The sequence below is a fragment of the Aquarana catesbeiana genome, linkage group LG01, assembly GCF_042186555.1.
Source record: "Aquarana catesbeiana isolate 2022-GZ linkage group LG01, ASM4218655v1, whole genome shotgun sequence".
Lineage (NCBI taxonomy): Eukaryota > Metazoa > Chordata > Amphibia > Anura > Ranidae > Aquarana > Aquarana catesbeiana.
In genome coordinates this window covers 277379620-277401205 of record NC_133324.1, presented here as the reverse complement: position 1 = coordinate 277401205, position 21586 = coordinate 277379620, and the positions used below count along the sequence as shown (strand labels likewise).

Here is a 21586-nt window from a genome sequence, read left to right as displayed (position 1 = left end):
TGAAAAAGTAACAGAATTTAAAATCCAAGTAACTTAACGTTCAAAAATATATTAGTTCCAAGGCAAACACAGATTATTATACAGGATTTATAATGAGATGAGTGCACTAATCAACAAAATGTTACACATCACTCGAATCAGAACCTGCAGACTGGATATTCAAAGGGCTGCGAGGACAAGATAAAAGAGTAACAGAATTTAAAATCCAAGTCACTTAAAGTAGAATTATAGGCAAAACTTATTTTTTCATTTTGGATAGAGCAAGGGAGGGTTATAACTCCTGTCAGATTTTTTTTTCCCGCCATCTATGTCCCATTGCGGAGATTTCCCTTCACTTCCTGTCACATAGCCAAACAGGAAGTGAGAGGAAATCCCTGCAAATTAGGGGCCCACGTCACCAGAACTAGTGTCCCCCATTAGAAGATTTCCCCTCTATTACTTTTCTGGGGACAACCCAAAATGTGGTATTTTAATTTTACTTTCACTTTCAACGATATTGGTAAACAGGAAAAATTGAGAGAGGGGGGAGATCTCCTTAACGGGAGGCACAGACAGCACTAAAAACTGAGAAGAGTTCTAATCTCTCTCTTCTCTATCCAAAACTAAAAAAAAATAAAAGTTTTGCCTTTAGTTATAATTTAACATTCTAAAATATATTAGTTTCAATTAGGGATGCACCGAAATTTCGGCCGAAAATGGCCCTTTCGACAAAAAGCCGAAAGAGAATTCTTGCCGATAATGGCGCAGAAAATGGGGCGGGGCCCCGCCCCTGGTGCCGCCCATCACGGGGGTGTCATTCTGGAGAGCCTGTCCTTATTCTCTCCTTCTCCCCTCCCTCCTCGTCCATGCTGCAGGCGGCCTGTGGGGTCTCTGTGTAATGTCCCTCTCTCCCCGAGCGGTGGCTGCATATGGATCCTCAGCCGATGTGTAAATCGTCTGTGCAGGATCTCGGTCACGCTTTTTACTCTGAAAGTGAAAGTAAGGGAGAGGTGTCTAGCAGTGTGTGCTGTGCTCTCTGCTTCCCCCTACAGTGCAGTACCCGGCATGGAGATTGAAGGTACAGAGCTGCAGCTGCCAATTTTTAAAAAGGCTGTCTATATATGTTTGTATGCATGTGTGTTTTTATATGTGTGTATGTTTATATGTGTCTGTGTGTGCACGTTTTATATGTGTATGTTTATATGCACTGGTGAGGCACAGGCAGGCTGCATGACAGGCACTGGTAGGCTGCTGGGCACTGGTGAGGCACTGGTAGGCTGCTGGGCACTGGTGAGGCACAGGCAGGCTGCAAATGATGGGCACTGGGTAGGCTGCTGGTCACTGGTGAGGCATTGGTAGGCTGCTGGGCACTGGTGAGGCACAGGCAGGCTACAGATGATGGGCACTGGTAGGCTGCTGGGCACTGGTGAGGCACAGGCAGGCTGCAAATGATGGGCAGTAGTAGGCTGCTGGGCACTGGTGAGGCACAGGCAGGCTGCAAATGATGAGTACTGGTAGGTTGCTGGGCACTGGCAGGCTGGATATGATGGGCACTTGTGAGGCTGCATTGATCTTCTGTACCCTGTCTGCAGTCTCTGACCATCTCCTGTACTATGTCTGCAGTCTCTGACCATCTCCTGTACTATGTCTGCAGTCTCTGACCATCTCCTGTACTATGTCTGCAGTCTCTGACCATCTCCTGTACTATGTCTGCAGTCTCTGACCATCTCCTGCATAAAAATATTTTTTAAAAACAGTCACTTTCGGTATCGGTTTTCGGGATCAAGGAAGATTTATTTATTTTCGGTATCGGTTTCAGCACCATAAAACCCATTCGGTGCATTACTAGTTTCAAGGTGATTAAAGATTATTATTATTATAAAGGATTTATAATGAGATGAGTGCACTAATCCACAAAATGTGATACATCATTTAATTCAGAAGCTGAAGAATCAGTAGAGTAGACATCATTAAGTAGGCATTACTATAAAAACACTTACTTTAAGTGTATGCATAATCAAAACTACTGTTTTTTTTTTTTTTTTTTTCGAGGAACGCAGAGATAAAACCCATGTCACATATTTTTTTTCGTCTGAGCCGCTTTGGGGAGATTTTCCTGCACATCCTGTCCTGAACACCTGACAAAGTGAGAGGACATCCTTTCTTAGACAGTAGTTAGAAGATTTCCCCTCACCTTCAGTACAGTTTTGGATTTCTCCATCACTTTCTGTCTCCTTGATAATGGTCACTGGGACAAGTAGACCGGGTACTAGAGATGCACCGAAATTTCAGCCGCCGAAACATACCAGGCGAAAATGGTGTTATCTGCATTCTGCCGATAGGAGAAAAAGGTGCCAAGGTGACAATGGCACAGAAAACGTATGCGATATTGCCGCAATTTTACCACCATTTTACTGTGCTTATGGTGTGTTTTTCATAGGTCATGTGACTCAAAAATCGCATTAAAAACGTAACGTGGGAGCGTTGTTAATGCGTTCTTGCTGCATTTTCAATGCATTTCAACAGGGAGGTGCGTTTTTTATTAACTGACCAAAAATGCATCAAGCAGGATTCTTAACACCACAATGGAAGTGCACTGGACCAGTGTGAAGACATACATAGAATTCAAAGGGATAGATTTTTCCATGAGCTTTTCCTGCACTAAAAAGGTGCCAATAATGGCCAACAAATTCATGTTCATTTAAGTTTATGATATTAATTGAAAAGTCGAATTATATGTAAAAATATATATATTTTTTAAAAACAGTCGTCATTTTCGTTTTTCTTTTTTGGCCAAGTGTATCCTGCATTTTCGGTTTCAGCACCAAAAATTTCTGTCTGTTGCACCTCTACCGGGTACATCTCCTCAGTGAGGACACAGACCTAACAGGGTTCCTATTACTTTCACACTTTACCCAAAATAAAAAAATTTTGGTTATAAATACACCTCAAGCAAGGCACAATTCAAAATATATGAAAAAAGAATGCATATACTTGGTATATTTTCTTATTATGTTCAGGACTAACATAAAAATTTTAGAAGAGGGAAATTTTTCTTGGAATTACTAGAAAAAAATACATTCTTGCATAGTAATAAGGCTGTAAAAAAAATAAACAAAAAAAAAAAAAAGACTCATCAAGTTCATCAAGGTACCCAGTGTGACTGATGGCATACTCCCAGCCGATGCAAATAGACGTACAGCAATTGGGACTCATGTACCTGGGAACTATAAACCAAGGGTGAGATTCATGTTCCCCAATAAACTCAACAAGAAAAAAAAAAAAAAAAAAAAAAAAAAAAAAAGATTTTATGGTCAATAAACAAAAAAGAATAAACAAAGAAAGAAATAAAAATCAATTTCTCTATAGGTTAATGGGGGGCAGGTGTTCAAATCACGGACATCCTAAAGCAAACCTAAAAATGGGTAGGCAAACTGAAGAAAAAAAAAGCCCGGCATCCCAATCAGCACAGCAATGATCCAGATAAACTGCAGTCTTAAGAGCCCAAGTGCCTGAAGGACAGCAACCAACAATTGGGAATGGCAGAGAAAAGAAGACTGGTGACAAGTGACAAAAGCATCTACAGAGAGATGATATGGATGCCAGCATTACCATGACATTTCAAACAGCCAAGAAACAGAAACCTTGCAGGCACAGCAGGCAGGTATGCACAGAAAAACAAGATAAAATAAACAGGAGAAAAATCTCATGTACCATTTAGTAGTGACTGATAGGGAAAGGGAGACTCGGATGCAGCGCTGCTAAAACCAAAAAGTTGAAAAACAACTGGCTAGCAGCCTTGGATGAGCTTAAAACTAAGACAGGAATATTCTGTGCATGGAGTGCACTACTGGGCAATGGAAAACATCTCATAGGCTTAATATTACTCCTCCAGATGTGCAAAGACAATCAGTCAGAAAAGGCTCCCCAAACAATACAGCCTACCCAATTAGACTACTTCTGTTTAAAGAACCAAAAAATTAGAAAGCCATCCGGTTAAAAATGAGAACAGCATGACATAGTGACATCAGACAGTAAGACAGCTCTAGAAGGAAAGACGATCATTTAAATGGGTGTCAGTTTATAAAGGTTAGTCTGAACAGCGATGTATACTGCAAGGCATTCACAAAGCTTTCAGCAAGCATTAATCAACTTTCTTAAAGTTTTTAAAGCACCATCCAGCTCCAATGTGGATTGTTGGCTGTCTTTAAACAAAGTTTTAGTAGGCTTTGGCAAGTACCGAATTGTGCTGGAAGACTGTAAACGGTGACAAAGAGCAAGTAAGGACTCCTAGAAAAATAATAACTAAAAAAGGGAAGGGGGGGTGACACAGGAAGGCTTGAAGGCTTTTACCTTCAGGACATCTAGTACAACTGATGAGTGGGCAACAAAGCAAACAAATGCTAACAGGCCCAAGAATACAACAAAGAAATGGGGACTACCTGAGGTTCAAATAGCCGTCTGAAGAACCTTATACCAGAAGTTGGCATCAGACAAGACCAAAACATCTACCTGGGTTCTTAGAACTTAGAGAACATGTGAACAGTAGATAAGGTGGCCGCCTTGCTAATCTGGTAAACATTTGCTTGATGTCGAAAAAGAACAAAAAGAACTGACAAACCTAGCAGAGTGCACCATGACAGAAAAGGGTTAAACCTGATCTTTGAGACCAAAAAGCTTGGATGATAATCTGCCTTAGCCACCTAGAAACGGTGGTATGAGAAGCCAGAGCTCTTTTCCAAGTACCCTGTACAAAGGTACCCTGTACAAAGGTCTTAATCAAAAAAGTGAGAGGCCAGTGGTCTCTGAAACAGGATAGAAAGAACAGAAACCTGGGCCTTGACAGTGTTAAAAGTCAAACTCTGGTCCAGACTCAGCTGCAAGAAGAAAAGGGATTTGTTCCACAAAGAAATGGGTGAAATTCCTGAGACTAATGCCGCGTACACACGACCGGACTTTACGGCATACTTGGTCCGGCGAACCGGAGTCCGTTGGACAATCCGATCGTGTGTGGGCTCCAGCTGACTTTTTTTTCTCAAAAGTTTGACGGACCTAGAAATGAAACACGTTTCAAATCTGTCCGACGGACACGAGTCTGGTCGAAAAGTCCGCTCGTCTGTATGCTGTCTAAAGGGATTGGTTAATTAGCCCATGTTAATTAGGTTTCTGGTCACAGGTGTATGTTCAGAGTAATATGAGCCGGAGGTATGCACCTCCTCTTTTACAGTATAAAAGAGCCTGTATTTTTCAATAAAAGAGATTTCTGGTTGAACTTACATACAGCCTGCCTGAACGGCACATAGCTGTAGTTCTAGTCCCGGAGCATCGGATGACCGAACCATCAGATGTTGCGATCTGCAATCTGATTCTATAGCCGCAGAGGAGTGTCGGGAGAGTGGAACCGAGCGAGCAGGCGCTCGTTACATTGGTGGCAGCAGTGGGATTTGCTCTCCATTTACACTCCAAACCAGCCTGCAGGGGAGCCACGCTGAAAGACTTACTTGAGAGCCGTGGAGGGAATGGTGGGATCGTGCTTCCTTGCCGTGAACACATTCAAACCATCACCTGGATCCAAGGTCCAGATAGCAGGAGAAGAGAGGTACAGATACCAGCCACCATGGAAGAGGAATTCAGAAGGAAGTTGCGAGAGATGCACATACAGCACAGAGGACCAGTATCAGAGCAGGTCCTGCTGAAATGGTTTGATTTTATCCGCTGTGAACTCTGGAAGGAAGCGCTAGCCCATGAGCAGCGACACCAGGGAAAAGTTCTCCCCTCCATCCATGTAAGGTACTGGTCGCAGTATGAAGTACGATTGCTGTTATTGGGGGAACAGCCGAACCAGGAGTGGACAGCTGAGTTAAGCAGGCTGATCCGGGCAGAAATGCGGTTGGACGAGAGCTACAGAGCCCTCCAGTGGTATGTAGCCCAAGTGTGCCCGTGGACAGCGGATGACAGCCCCACGGAAGGCTTTGACTACGATGGCCTGGGATTGTTGTACTGGAGGCTGTCCAGGGACCCTGACTTTTGGAGTGATCAGGAGTGGCGTTTGGAGGAAATAATGGAGCACAGAGAGCGAAGACTGAATGTCTCGGAAGTGCACTGGGCACAGGAAGATTTGGAGTTTCTGGCCGTTCAGGAATGGGAGCTTGAGATGGCCTACAGACAGCTGCTAGACTCCGCTCAGCAGCAGGGTGGGGCTCCCTTTGCCTGGGACTATCAGGAAATACCAGTTGACAACTCTGAAATCCTGGCTGAAGAGTTGACAATGTTGCAGAGTAACAGTGTGCTTTGCCAACCTGCCCCCACAGCTAGGGAGGCGGAGGTCTTATGGCGGATTCAGCAAGTGCTGACTGACCTTGATGATCCTGTTTCTGCATGGGATGATCTTGGATGGAGGAATGGGCCTGTCCAGCAGCATGCCAGAGAATCGGCAGTGGAAAATCTGAAGACTGCCGTCCCCAAACTTGAAGTGCTGACAACAGGGCAGAGCTCTGCTAACCTCTGCCCAGCACTGATAGCATCTTCTGGGTTCCACGGAGAGGAGATGGTGAACCTTTATCCCCAGACACCAGTTGCAGAGACAGGGGATTTGATAGACTTTTCTGCTGAGGAAGAACAACCTGGTGAGCCTCCAGCAGAAAAAGAGCTGTTATTAGGGCCAAACTTCACTGTGCTCTGCCCAGCACCAACAGAAGTATCTGTGAAGTTACAAGGAACTTCCCCAGCTGAAGCGCTGGCAACTGGACAGAGGGTCCTTGATCTCTGCCCTATACCTGCGGCGGTTCCGGAGGCTCAGGGTGAGAAGGAGGTGGTCACATCCCAGCAGCAGATCAGGATACAGGGGGATAAGGGAGAGGAGGTGTTCGTCGTCCCTCCCCAACAGTTGGCCAGGGTGGAAGAAGTGGTCTTTTCTCCCCAGCAAAGATCTGTGCACCTGGGAGACAGTACCACAGACATATCGTCCCAACATCCAGATGAGAGAATGGAAAAGGAAGCAGCTGGCTCACCTCCCCAATGGCAGCTACACAGTTTGGGAGTGGAGGAAGCCAGCCTCCTGCCCCAACAGTTAGCCGGAGCAGATGGTGTGGGGTTTCCAGCAGAAGGGCTGGCAACAGGGCCGAATACTGCTGGACTCTGCCCTCAACTAACAGAGGATGGATTTCCTGTGAAGGTGGATGGGACTTTAGTCTCCACCTGTATACCCCAGGGATGCTGGGTAGTCGGCCCAGATCCCCAACAGCCTGACAGTGTGAGTCCAGACACCCTGTCTTCTCTCCAGCGGCAGAAAGGACTCCAGGGAGAAGGGCCAGTCCAGGCCTCTCCCCAGTGGCAGATATGTTCTCTGAGAGAGGCAGAGGTTGGCTGGGTGAGTAATGCTTTGTTTGGAACAATTTGTTTGGGGTACTGTGCGGGTACAGGCATTAGAGGACTGGAACTACTGACTAACTTTGGAGTCAACCCGTCTGGGGTCTCCTCCTGTGTTAGTCTCCTGCCGAAAGGGGAGAAATGTGACAGACCTAGCCGGGAGAGAGACTTTTGGAGGGGACTGAATGCTAGCCTCTTGCCGATCGATCGTGGGCCCTGGCATTTGGGGGAACGGTGCTCTTTGTGAGCTGTATGCCTAGGGACCCTTGAGGTGGTATTACTGTGGATTCGGGTCCTGGTCCCCCAGGACACACAGACTATGGGGACCCTGGATTTGCCATATTAGAAATAGTGGCTGATTCATAATGCTGGGACAAATACTGTTAGGAGATGCTGATGTCAATTCCAGCCACCTGTCTGTTGCCTGCTAGAATGTGTATTGTAAATAAGTCTCTAGTATGGGATCTACGAGTCATTAGATCCCCATTGTTGTTTGTGTTAATTAACTCTGCTATTGTGATAATGTTGATTGTGTTTTCTGAGCTACAAGACGGCCAGTCTGGCCTAAAGGTCATGTCTGAGTCATCTAGGCTGTCTAAAGGGATTAGTTAATTAACCCATGTTAATTAGGTTTCTGGTCACAGGTGTATGTTCAGAGTAATATGAGCCGGAGGTATGCACCTCCTCTTTTACTGTATAAAAGAGCCTGTATTTTTCAAGAAGAGATTCCTGGTTGAACTTACATACAGCGTGCCTGGTGTTTGTTCTGAGCTACAAAACTGGATTAGAACGGCACATAGCTGTAGTTCTAGTCCCGGAGCATCGGATGACCGAACCATCAGATGTTGCGATCTGCAATCTGATTCTATAGCCGCAGAGGAGTTTTGGGAGAGTGGAACCGAGCGTCGAGGGGCTCGTTACAAGTCCGACGGACAAAAACCGACGCCAGGGCAGCTATTGGCTACTGGCTATGAACGTGCTTATTTTAGTCCGGTCGTACGTCATCACGTACGAATCCGTTGGACTTTGGTTGATTGTGTGTAGGCAAGTCCGTTCATTCGGAAAGTCCGTCGAAAAGTACGCCGGACAAAGTCTGCCGTAAAATACGTTCGTGTGTACGCGGCATCACACTTTCCATGTCTGATGATAGAACCTGCGGGAAGAAGTCTAGCATTGTAGGAATTACAAATGCGGAGCCTGGGCTTTAACAGCGATGCCGTTAAAGCCAGCGACCATGAAGCAGGGTGGTAAAACAGACCCTGGGATCCAAACGATGTGGCAGAGGCCTCGGATCATCCACCATGAGTCTTACCAGGTAGGGATACCATATTTGCCTGGGCCAGTCTAGAGCAATGAGGATCATCGTAATGCTCTCCATTTAAATCCTGCAAAGAAGACGAAAAAGAATTTCATGGAGGGAAATTAATACATCAGGGTGTATTGATTACACAGGGACCTCCAGAGCATCCACTGCTTCCGCCAGAGGATCCCTGCACCTGGAGACAAACTTGTTAAAGCGGGGGTCCACCTATCGTTTTTTTTTTTTTTTTTTTTTTTTTTTTTTGAGTTCATTCACAAACTTTTCTTCTCAGCATTACATACTCACATATTGTGTGTAATATGTCCGCCTGTGTCAGATTTCGTCGGAAAGAATAACTTATATTATTCACTGCAGGCGGTTTCCATCTTCATTGTGGGCATTTGAAGCCCACAAGCATTTATTTCCTGGATGTGGTGAATGCTGTGCTCCCAGCATTCACCGCTCGTTTCCGCACATGCTCAGTGGCATCCTGGGAAGCCTGAGACTAGCTCCCAGGAGTCTGGGAGAGGCTAGAAACACGCCTACTCCCACGGGAGGAGAACCAGGAAGTGCAAAGAAGAATAGAAAAATAAAAGGTAATTACGGCGATTGAAATTTTTTTAAACGGCATGTCAGCATCTAGGCAAGGAAGAGAATACATACAGATATTGTTCAAAATTTGGGTGGAACTCCGCTTTAAGTTTGTTGCTGAGCTTGGAGGCCACATATACTGCATCCCCCACCTGCAACACAGGTCCTGGATTACCACTATCTGGACAGTAAATGCACCTGGTACAGAGGAACTGTGCACTCAATGTCCCTGCTGGTGTCTAGAATGTGATATGTTGCAACAGAGGCAACATATAGGATCAGGGTGAGGCATAGCCTCAGATATTTATGAAATTGAGACAGCCAGTAGCAGATGAGGTTTGGATGGGCAGGGATGACCAAAGTCAAAGTCAAAGGCAGGCAGCACAAAGGAACGAAGAAGTAGCAGCGGGGAAGATGCTTGACACTGTATGGTAGAAAGAGAAAGTGAAAAGTGTGTGCAAAACTCCACCCAGCAGATGACATCAGCGCTCAATCCCAGTGTCAACCTTCTGCAGTATAAATTGGAATGAGGAACGAAAGGCACTTGCCGGCAGCTCCCCTGCTGGCCCGACCAGCCTATTCACTAAGCAAGTCATCTGAGAAAGGATAAGCACTGAGGCAATGCCAGCAGCTCTGAATCCTGAAAATGCTCCACAACGAAAATTCACCAGAACGAAGTCTAGAAAGCCTGTTAAACGAAACCCACTGCCAAGGGGTAACCTCCAAGCTATGCATGCAATGCCCAGCCCAGTGAGGTCTAAACATGGTATTCCAAAGCTAGGTTGAGGATGACTTTTGAGACAAGCTCTAGCAGCCATGTGGAGAAATCTTGACTGAAGGGAGGAAAAAAAAAATAACAATATATACGCACACACAAAAAACAAAAAAAGAATTAAAGAATAAACCTATCAGTGCTACAGAAAAGATGTCCATCCTCCCAGGACACTTGCAAGACACATGCTAGTAATAGGAGAGGTTATCTTCGGCTGGCCTATGGTTTTTCTCGTTTGCCAGTTGTTAATCCTCCTGTAGGTGACAGTATAACCCAAATGTGAAAGACTTTCTGTGTCCCTCATTGGAGGAAAAAGAAAAAGTGGGACCAGCAGTAGAAACAATTTTGATGAAAGATCCATAACCAAAAAAACAATAAAGAGGCTGTAGGCCATGACTCTGGGTCACAAGGCTTCCAAAAAGATCAGGGCTTCTTTGGAGCCCTGTAGAAGAGCCCAAAACCCCTAAGGTGGATACAAAAAAGTCAAGTTCAAAACTAAGTAAATGTTGGGCTCCTAGTGAGGTTCAAGCACAGGATCCAGCAAAGCAAACAAAAGCATTAACTTTTCAGCTGGCATTCTTTGCTTATGAAAATACAGGAAGTCTCAACTGTTGGCAACCAGCTCCAAAAAGGTAATGTTAAATCTTCTTTGGAAAGCTTTAACAACTCACTGAAGAGTTTGAGTTTCAGAAAAAAAAAAAGTAGAGGGCAGAGAACATCATTAATCCCTGTTCAGTTATTACCATGCAACACAAAGGAAAGCAAATTCAACATGTGTGTGAAAAGGCAGGAGTTGCAAATACACCTAAAAATGGTTGTTAAAAATTTGATGAGAGGTGGCCTGATTTGTGTCAGTAATTTGCCTGATAATTATCCACTATATATAAGGTTGAAACAAATAACTGAATGATTCTAGAGTGAAACAGCAGTGGAAGAGGAGAGAAACTGTTGGGTGCATAGAGCAGGAAGATGGGCCATGGTCATCTATGGTAGATGGACAAGCTGTAAGAAGAGGAAACTGCAACACGGCAGAAGTTTGGCACACCTTACCACATAAACGACAAGGGTAGTACCTGTAGTAGAGCATGAAACCGGAGGAAGAATACAGCTGGCAGCCATTAAAAGGAGGACAAATATGCTGCTTGCCAGGAAACAGTTCAGACTGGACACTATTTTAACACCTTATACAGTAAGTAGTCAATGGAGTGCATCTTTATTGAATCGCCAATCAGGATGTGAAGAGCAAATAGTGCTGAATACAGGAACCGTTCCATATACCGTATTCAGAGAGTAGTGGTTAATGATTCATACTCTGAATGGTCTAAGGTTATCAGTGGTGTACCCCAAGGTGCAGTGTTGGGACCCTTACTTTTTAATATCTTTATAAATGATATAGGGCCAGGGATTAAAAGTACCATTTCAGTCTTTGTAGATGACACCAAGCTATGCAGTGGAATAACATCCTTACAGGATGTCTCCAACTTACAAGCCAACCTCAACGCACTTTTAATTTGGCAATTATGTGGCAAATGAGGTTTAATGTTGATAAATGTAAACTTATGCACTTGGGGGGCTAAGAATATGCATGCACCATACCTACGAGGGGAATCCATAGTGGAGAAGGGTCTGGGTGTTTTGGTAGATCATAGGCTTAATAATGGCACCCAATGCCAAGCAGCGGTTTCCAAAGTGAGCAAAACCTTTTCATATTATAAGTATATATAAATAAATAAGAGATTATTTTGCCCCTGTACAAATTAGTAAGACGTCCTCTGGAATATGCAGTTCAGTTTTGGGCACCAGTTCACAAAAAGGATATTGGGGAATTGGAGAAAGTGCAGAGAAGGGCAACCAAACTGATATGAGGCATGGAGGAGCTCAGCTATGAGGAAAGATTAGAGGAACTGAAAACTGAAATATGTAAGTGAACCATATAGTGAACTTGGTGTTGAGTTATTCAATTTAAGATCATAACAGAGGACAAGGGGTCTCTATTTATGTCTGTAGGAAAGGAGATTTAATCTCCAAATACTTAAAGGCTTCTTCACAGCAAGAGCTGTGAAAATGTGGACTAGACTCCCTCAAAAGCTGGTTCTGTCTAGCTCAGTAGATTGCCTTAAAAATGCCTGGAGTATTACATAACTGGATACTAACATTTATAGGTAAAGTTGATTCAGGAAACATCTGATGCCTCTTGGGGGATCAGGAAGGATTTTTTTACCCTGCTGGAGCAAATTGGATCATGCTTTGCTGTTTTTTTTTGCCTTCCTCTAGATCAACTGTGGGTATAGGATTATAAAAATGTTTTTACTTTCCCCTTTTATTGGTTGAACTAGATGGACTTTTTTCCAGACTAACTATATGTAACCATGTAAGGAACAGGAAAGTTACCCATGTTACTAGCTCCTTGGCATTTCACCACTGGAGATATAGGATAGGCTAAACGCGCAGAAAAGTGGGGTTGCTGATGTGTGGGGGTGCCATTAAAGTATATGTGAACACTCACCACGTAAAACAACCCATTTCATTTAAAATAGAAATGAAAGGCAGCAAAATTTGTATATACATACAGTATAACATTATAAATACCTTTTTTTTTCTTTTTTTTGCTTATAACTGATCATATAATCTCTGTTCTCAGCTGCATAAGGGGCTTGGAGAGGCAGGGGTGGAGAAATAGCAGCACACTGATTTTCCCAGTGAATGACTGTGCAGGGGGGTGTGTCAGCAGAAGTCTTGGCCATTGAAAGACAGACAAGCTGTGTACCGAGCACAGCCAGAAAACGAACCACACTGTGATGGATGTGCTCTCATACCTAGTGTGGTCAGTTTGAAATAAGAAAGCGGGGGGACTGGTAGGAACACCAGGCAATTCACACAAAGGAAGCAATACGAAGAGAACAGGATACAGTTTACCCAAGTATGTGGCACAACAGACACATATCAGGAATATGAAATGTTGTGTGTCACATTCTTTAAGAATTAATGACACCCCTACACATCCGCTAAAGTTCACAACGTTTCTCTGTAAGTCGGGAACGCGAGCGATTGTGCAGAGATGTGAACCTAGCCTGATATATGACAAACGTGTTATAAAGTATGTTCAATACCTGCAGTGATCAAAAGGTAAACGTCTGAAGTTTGTCTTTGGAATATCTGCAAAAAAAAAAAAAAAAAAAAAAGAAGGGTTAGATGTTCATGGTTTTATTTTTCAGGTGTTTAGTGTTATAAAAAAAAAAAAAAAAAAAAAAAAAAAAAAAAAAAAAGCGCTTTATTTAGGTTAACAAGCCATAAATTTTAGGAAATGCTTTGCTTTTTTTTTTCTTTTTTTTTGTTTTACAGTAATGCCATCCAACACGGAGTTGTGTTATTTTGAGTATATTGAGCATTGTTCAATCCTTCATGGATTAAAGCTGGCTTTCAAGTGTTTACCATTTAATGTACTTGAGGGTACATTAAAAAATAATTTACTTTACTTTCAATAGTTTTTATTGAATTAAAGTTCAAATACGGGTACATAAAGAAAGAAAGGGGCTCAGGAGTCATACATCAAAGATCATAGTAGTCCAGCGTATACATTGTATGGTTGCAGGCAAAAATAATTTAAAGTACACTTGTACCCAGAATATGCACAATAATACTATCTGCATATTCCTAATAGGCTTTAAAGCGGAATTTGACTCAAAAACTGAAGTACTGCTCATTCTCTTCATTCACCTAGCAGGAACAGATGACATTTTTTTTGGAGGGAGGTGGGGAGCGAATGGCATTTTTTTTTGTCAGTACACACCCTTGTGTGTATCTGGGTGTGGTGAAACGGAGAAATGCCGGCATATAAAGTCAGTATTAGAAAGTAACAAAGGTGTTAATTAGTAACAGAGGTGAGGAAATGGGTCAATCACTCTCATTCCCTTAAACCTTGCCTAGGTGGAGTGAGTAATATTTTTTGTTGGTACCCGCTCCCACAATCCCATTCCCTCTCCCCACCTGCAACCTCCTGGGAGATGTCACATGTCCTAGTAGGCTGCAGAACCAGAATCACTGTGCCCTGTGATCTCAAAATGTGCAGTGGGGAGCTGACAGCAATTCATTAGGAAGTTACAGCCAGCTCCCAAATCCAAGATGGTGGAGCTGGGGACCTGCAACTGTTGGAAGAATTGGCTGTGGGAAAACAGCACTGGAATCCATGGACTGGTAAATACCTGATCTACAGTATTTGTAGCTGCTGAATTTTAGTTTAAAAAAAAAAATGGGTGAAATTTATCTTTAAGAAATTTAAAACAAGCCCTCGTTGACCTAAATACATGTACTTTGAAGTATTTTATTCTCAGATCACAAGGAAAACTATAAAGTCTGGCTTCAGAGATTTCAGTGCCTTTCTTTTAAACTTGGAAGACACATTTTTCCACAACGCCTATAGTCACAGATGTGAATGAGGACTCGGTTTAAAATGGTTTTACTGCTTGTTTAGAACATGTAAACACTTTAGTGTGCACAGGTTTACTTTAATGTATCTTAACATACAACAGGCACATGTACCACGGTCTGTCTTGAAGTTAGCCTCTGAATTCCATGTAGGGTAGCAGTAGTAGCTAACCAGGCTCTGTTGATAGTTGGATTTCTAGCCCACTTACTCTAGTTTCTCTAGATCCAGGATACTGACTTATTGGTTTCTTGTACGATTGGGTTTGCTGTACCCGATATAAACTCTAACTTTGTTATTATGGTAATTTAATGATGGGACCATTGTTGGTTTATGTCTTTTTTTCTGTACTGTCCATTTCAAAACCAAGAAATATATCTAAAACAAAATAATCAAGCACTGCCACTTATATGTGCTGACAGAAGAAGAGAGCAAAACTGATTACATTTCAGTGCGTTGCTGTTCTTTTCACTGTCTAATCAGCAGGTGAGTGGGTGATACCAGCACATTCATAAAAGAAGAATTATGACATCATATATCATCTGATACTCCCTTGGGATACAAAGCACGATTTCCCATCTTTCTAGTAGCTGTAAAAGCCGAGATCCAGTATGTGACAACACGCCACAAACTGCTTACTGATTTCTGACCACAACATTTCAAGGAGATAAATGTATGACTGACAGTGTGTCATCCTCCGTGTGCATTCCCTACACAAGGGAACCTTACTCTGAATGCAGGGGAAGGGGCATTTCAATTTAACACCCAACACCAGAGGAACTTTACCCATAACAACCTGATAAAAAATAAAGTTCTTTAGTAAGGAACATACATTCCACATTAATAATAATGCTACCAAAATTAGTTTGTGCTATAAATTGCCTTCAACATTGCTCCAGTTTCTTTTTGCTGGAGGCTGCCACATTTATACCCAGAGCCACTGAGCAGCAGTAAATTATAAAATGGTACTAAACCCATTGTTGTAACGGTTTCAAAATACAGTTACATTACTGGAATGCTGGGATTGCTAACCGTCACATTTGTGTCCTCAACCAAACTGTCAAATCATCAAATGGATGGTATCATAACTGATCACATGTGCAGCACCATGGCAGTTGCAGATCAAACAGAAGCAGCTTTCTTGGCTGTAAAGGATAGGAGGACTTAATTCTGCTTTAAGGCTGTCAGCAGATCGGGCTCTACAAATTCGGCAGTGCCTAAAATAGAGAGAAGATGAGCATGTGCAGAGCAGGCCAAGACTGTGTATTACTGGATTTTAAACAGTATAGACACTTATTATTAATGTTTTACATACAGTGCCTTGAAAAAGTATTCACACCCCTTGAAATTTTCCACATTTTGTCATGTTACAATCAACAACATAAATGTATTTTAATGGAGTTTTATGTGTTAGACCAACAAAAAGTGGCACATAATTGTAAAGTGGAAGGAAAATTATAAATGGTTTTCCAAATTATTTACAAATAAATATGTGAAAAGTGTGGTGTGACTTTGTATTCAGTCCCCCTGAGTCAATACTTTGTAGAAACACCTTTCACTGCAATTACAGCGCAAGTCTTTTAGGGGATGTCTCTACCAGCTTTGCACATCTAGAGAGTGACATTTTTGCCCATTCTTCTTTGCAAAATATCTCAAGCTCTGTCAGATTGGATGGAGAGCGTCTGTGAACAGCAATTTTCAAGTCTTGCCACAGATTCTCAATTAGATTTAGGTCTGGACTTTGACTGGGCCATTCTAACACAGGAATATGCCTTGATCTAAACCATTCCATTGTAGCTCTGGATGTATGTTTAGGGTCGTTGTCTTGCTGGAAGGTGAACCTCCACCCCAGTCTCAAGTCTTTTGCAGACGCTAACAGGTTTTCTTCTAAGATTGCCTTGTATTTGGCTCCATCCATCTTCTCATCAACTCTGACCAGCTTCCCTGTCCCTGCTGAAGAAAAGCATCCCCACAACATGATGCTGCCACCACCATGTTTCACGGTGGGAATGGTGTGTTCAGGGTGATGTGCAGTGTTAGTTTTCTGCCCCACATAGTGTTTTGCTTTTAGGCCAAATGGCTTTTCGCAAACTGCAACTGCAAACTTTCTTTCAACAATGGCTTTCTTCTTGCCACTCTTCCATAAAGGCCAGATTTGTGGAGTGCACGACTAATAGTTGTCCTGTGGAAAGATTCTCCCACCTGAGCTGTGGATCTCTGCAGCTCCTCCAGAGTTACCATGGGCCTCTGAACTGCTTCTCTGATTAATGCTCTCCTTGCCTGGCCTCTCAGTTTAGGTGGACGGCCATGTCTTTGTAGGTTTGCAGTTGTGCCATACACTTTCCATTTTCGGATGATGGATTGAACAATGCTCCGTGAGATGTTCAAAGCTTGGTATAATTTTTTTTATAACCTAACCCCGCTTTAAACTTCTCCACAACTTTATCCCTGACCTGTCTGGTGTGTTCCTTGGCCTTCATGGTTCCTTTTGTTCACTAAGGTTCTCTAACAAACGTCTGAGGGCTTCACAGAACAGCTGAATTTATACTGAGATTCAATTACACACAGGTGGACTCTATTTACTAAGGTGATTCCTGAAGGCAATTGGTTCCACTAGATTTTAGTTAGGGGTATCAGACTAAAGGGGGCTGAATATAAAATACATGCCACACTTTTCAGATACTTATTTGTAAAAAAAAAAAATTGAACCATTTTTCATTTTCCTCCCACTTCACAATTATGTGCCACTTTGTGTTGGTTGCACTGTAGCTATACCTGCAAAAGAGGCCAGCCTGAAGTAATCTAACAGGTCTTCATTTTCTGACTAAAGTTCCACTTTAAGAGAAGGTTGTGGTGCTGGTGTAAGGTCTCAGAAATCTTCAACTGCCCGGGATAGGACTGAACTCTGTTCTAGTCCAAATTAAAAACAATTGATCTGTTTTGAACAGATTTGAAGTATAATGCACACACAGTGACATTATATACAGGTCATACCTGGTTTCTTTCCTCCATAGAAGTGTGTATACTCAGCACATGTGATGTACCTAGCAAAATAACACAAAACGTTCATTATAAAATTATTTTACAGAAAACTCAGTTTTTACATAAAGTAAACTAACATATTCCATTGCTACACAAACCTATTTATAGTTTGATTCAGAACTCCAGACAAACAACTCAAAACCCAGTTGAAATACATATATAAGTTACGGTTTTAGTTGCCAAACCATTTGTCCTTTAGTACAGCAATTCTCCAATCCACACACCATTTCCACAAGGTACAGTCAGATAGGGGACGCACATAGTCCTCTGTCACTTGGTTAAAAGGATGTAAAAAGCTGGACATGCAAAAGCACCTATCCTGCCCATTCTGCCATGTTCCTCGTCTGTTCGCAGGTAGACACTTCTTGTGCAAATACATGTGAACAACTATATACAGCGTCAGTCTATCATTGATTCAGGCTGGGTTCACACTAGAGTGCGGCTCACAGCAGGAGTCCGGTGTGTCTTCATTCACCGTTTCAGGTTCGATTTCAGCCTGAATTTGGACCTGAAACGGACCAAAAGATGCACAGGGCTTCTGTGCAATTTGCACTGGAGCCGCTGCGGAGATGTGTGAACCAGCTCCATAGAGAGCAGGTCACAATCTCCTGCTATGCAAATAGGATGCGTGGAAACATACAATTCGCATAGGTGTGATCCCAGCCTTATACAGGTTTCCTGTCTGAGGCTGATCAGAAACACCTAGCTCTACCCCCCCTGCAGAAATAAACTGATCTGGACAGTGTACGACCCTGAGGCTGCTTTCACACTGAGGAGTTTTTCAAGCACCTGAAAAGCTCAAGAAAAATGCTTCCCTTTAAAATTAATGAATGTGTTTACACTGGGGTAGTGATGTGGTGATGTGAAGTAGTGAGATGACAAAAACATTCAGAGAGCTCACTGGCTCAAGTTAGCCTGCTCACAACAGACCAGTGCATACCCAGCAGGTTACCAGAAAAAAACTGCACCAATAGAAGGAGCACCAGATCAAATAATAAAGAGAGTCCAAATTTATTTATTGGTTTACACCAAAAAAACAGCCAAGGGGTTTCAGGGGCTCAAAAAAAACCTCCCTATTCATCAGGGCTACAAGCTTTTAACAGCAGTGAAACTGCTTAAAGTGGAGCTCCAGTCTCCACAACATTTTTTTTATAAAAGCACCACCATGATTGTAACTACTTGTACAGCAATAATTGGCTATTGCTCTATGTTGTTACATGTGTAATCGATCACATGATCTCGTCAGCAGGCAGGGGCCATGGTGGATGTGGGAATCTGAAGCCCGCTCCTGTTTACTTCTGTGATTCAGTGCTGCTGGCTACCCAGCATGCACTCCCCTATCTTGTGCCTGCACAGTACTGACACTGCGTGGTGCAGCTTATTGTTTGCAGAAAACAACCTAAAAGCCAGCTGCGGTCAGGGGGAAATAACACGAGATTTCAATATTAGGCGACTCCTGGGTAGATGACGCTGATTTCCCAGGAGTCCAACAGAATCACCTTATTGCAACATCACCTAGGCGGTCTCACTGGAAGTGCTCCATACACAGATAGAAATAAGGTATTAAGTCATTAAAAAAAAGGATTATCCATTTATGAATGCACTGCGGGTGGGTATGTGGATGAAAGCAACTTTAAAAATGGGTGGAACTCCGCTTCAGCAGAAGATGATTTTTTTTACTCTTAACAGCACTGGACTTATACTTGAACCAACATCTATATATGCTGAAAAAAAGCATGGATTATGTACATCTAATGTAAGAAACTTGTACTGAGATGTGAGTGGTTGGAAAAGCATTGTATCTGATCTTTGGCCCATGTTATCATCACAACAGGCCATATATAGATTGTATAGAAAAATTCACCTGGATTTTTTCAAAGACACTGAAAAAATGAATTGTCTACTGACTTCTTATGTTTTTTTTACATCTATGAGATTATGCTAACCTACCCTAGCACCAAGGAAGGATGTGGGTATTGCTAACTGGGAGTTATTGTGGAAGGCTTCCAGAGGGCCCAAACAGCCTACAGATATGACAATAAAAATGAATGAACATTTTGCAATGTTGCACAGTTCTTTTTTTAAAGCATAACTCCAAACTTAGCAGCAATTTTAAAAAGGCTCTTCATCTCGCTCATGAGTGGTAAAACAATACTGAGAGATCTTTCAGCTTAGCTATGAGATCTCTCTACCCAGCTGACCCGCATGAGAATCACATTGGAACAGCACTGCATTTCTGTGCAATTCACATGCAATTTAGTGTGGTGCGATATGAGTCCATTCATTTTGAATGGACTCAAATCACACTCCATTGCACCAAAGAGGTGTATGCACCTTTTTTGGAGCCGCATTGCATCGCATGGTCATTTTGTCGACAATTTTGTACCATGCAATCCGGTAGGGGGCAAACTGCACTGCATTTGAAATCCTTTTGGGCTAGCGTTAACTTTGTATTGACACCCACAGCGGATAACAGACACAGTGCGGTTGCAAATCGGTGCAGAAAATGCACAAGGATCACTGCATTTCCTGCGCCACATAAGTGTGAACCTAGGCTAAAGGCATTTCCAATGTAGCCTCTCAAGGGAACACCTATATGGCCTGGGCTACATCACCAGTGCCTTAAGGCAAGAGTACACAAAAAAGGGAAGTAGACGTAAAAACATATTTAAAGAAGAACTTTACCCATAACAACTTGATAAAAAAAAAAAATGTTCTTTAGCAAGGAACATACATTCCACATTAATAATTATGCTACCAAAATTAGTGTGTGCTGTAAATTGCCTCCAGCATTGCTCCTGTTTGTTCTGGCTGGAGGCTGCCATGTTGCTAGAGCCCCTGAACAGCAGTAAATCATAAAGCGGAACTAAACCCATCGATTTAATGGTTTCAGAAAACTGTTTAATTCGTGAAATGCTGGAATTGCTAACTGTCACATTTGATTGTTTCGCCAGCCAAATTGTTGAATCATCAAATGTCTGGTGGCATAACTGATCACATGTGCAGCACCATGGCTGTTGCAGATTAAATAGAAGCAGCTTCCTTCCTTGGCTGTACACAATGCTGGTACACACACACACGTGTATACAGGACTCTATGTACTACAGGGTGCTGAGCTGTGATGTGGAATGCTATGCCATGTGATAACTCTGGGATAAAGCAGAGAACACACTGATCACAGGGTACTCACATCTTATCCTTCTGATGCTGTCTTTTCCCCATTGTTGCTGTAAAACAGACACCCTCACACACAGCACAACTCCAAAACACGGCTTCTCTGCTACTACAGGGACCCGGAAGTAGTGTCAGCGAACGAACAGGAAGTGGGCGGGGCATACACAGAGCGGGACCCGGAAGAACTCACATCTCACTGTAACTATGATACCATTAGGTAGATATGTGGGATGACATAAGAGAAGCCGGGTGATACAGGGGTTCAGTGTCAGCACTGTAGAGTTATGTGTAGTGACAGATAAGGGCAGTGTTTGCATTGTGGAGTAAGGGGATATGACTGGCAAAGGGGGCACTATTAGAATTACAGGGTGATTGGCAAGGGGGTGAGGGAGTTGGATGCCTGGTGGTGTAATGTCAGTGCTTAAGGTGACAGGAGGCGCAGCATTTACATTATAAGGTGACATGGAGGTGCTGGGTGACAGGAGGTGCAGCGTTTTTCATTATAAGGTGACATGGAGGCGCTGGGTGACAGGAGGCGCAGCGTTTACATTATAAGGTGACATGGAGGCGCTGGGTGACAGGAGGCGCAGCGTTTACATTATAAGGTGACATGGAGGCGCTGGGTGACAGGAGGCGCAGCGTTTTTCATTATAAGGTGACAGGGAGGCGCTGGGGGACAGGAGGCACAGTGCTTACATTATAAGGTGACATGGAGGTGCTGGGTGACAGGAGGCGTAGTGTTTACATTATAAGGTGACATGGAGGCACTGGGTGACAGGAGGCGCAGCGTTTACATTATAAGGTGACATGGAGGCACTGGGCGACAGGAGGCGCAGCCTCCACATGATAAGGTGACATGGAGGCGCTGGGTGACAGGAGGCACAGCATCCACATGTTAAGGTTACATGGAGGCACAGGAGGCGCAGCATCCACATTA

General features: G+C 43.1%; 1 protein-coding gene across 1 annotated transcript in view; it reads right to left on the bottom strand.

The window, feature by feature from the left end:
• PPIL2 (peptidylprolyl isomerase like 2) overlaps nt 1–20798 on the bottom strand; it is a 100692-nt gene extending 79894 nt beyond the window's left edge. The window contains exons 1-3 of the mRNA XM_073628996.1: nt 20666–20798; nt 17428–17477; nt 13121–13166 (exon numbers count right to left, since the gene is read on the bottom strand). Coding sequence (XP_073485097.1) covers nt 13121–13166; nt 17428–17477; nt 20666–20697 — 128 coding nt within the window. The 5' untranslated portion in view covers nt 20698–20798. The remainder of the gene's footprint in view (nt 1–13120; nt 13167–17427; nt 17478–20665) is intronic.
• Nucleotides 20799–21586: the final 788 nt, after the last annotated feature.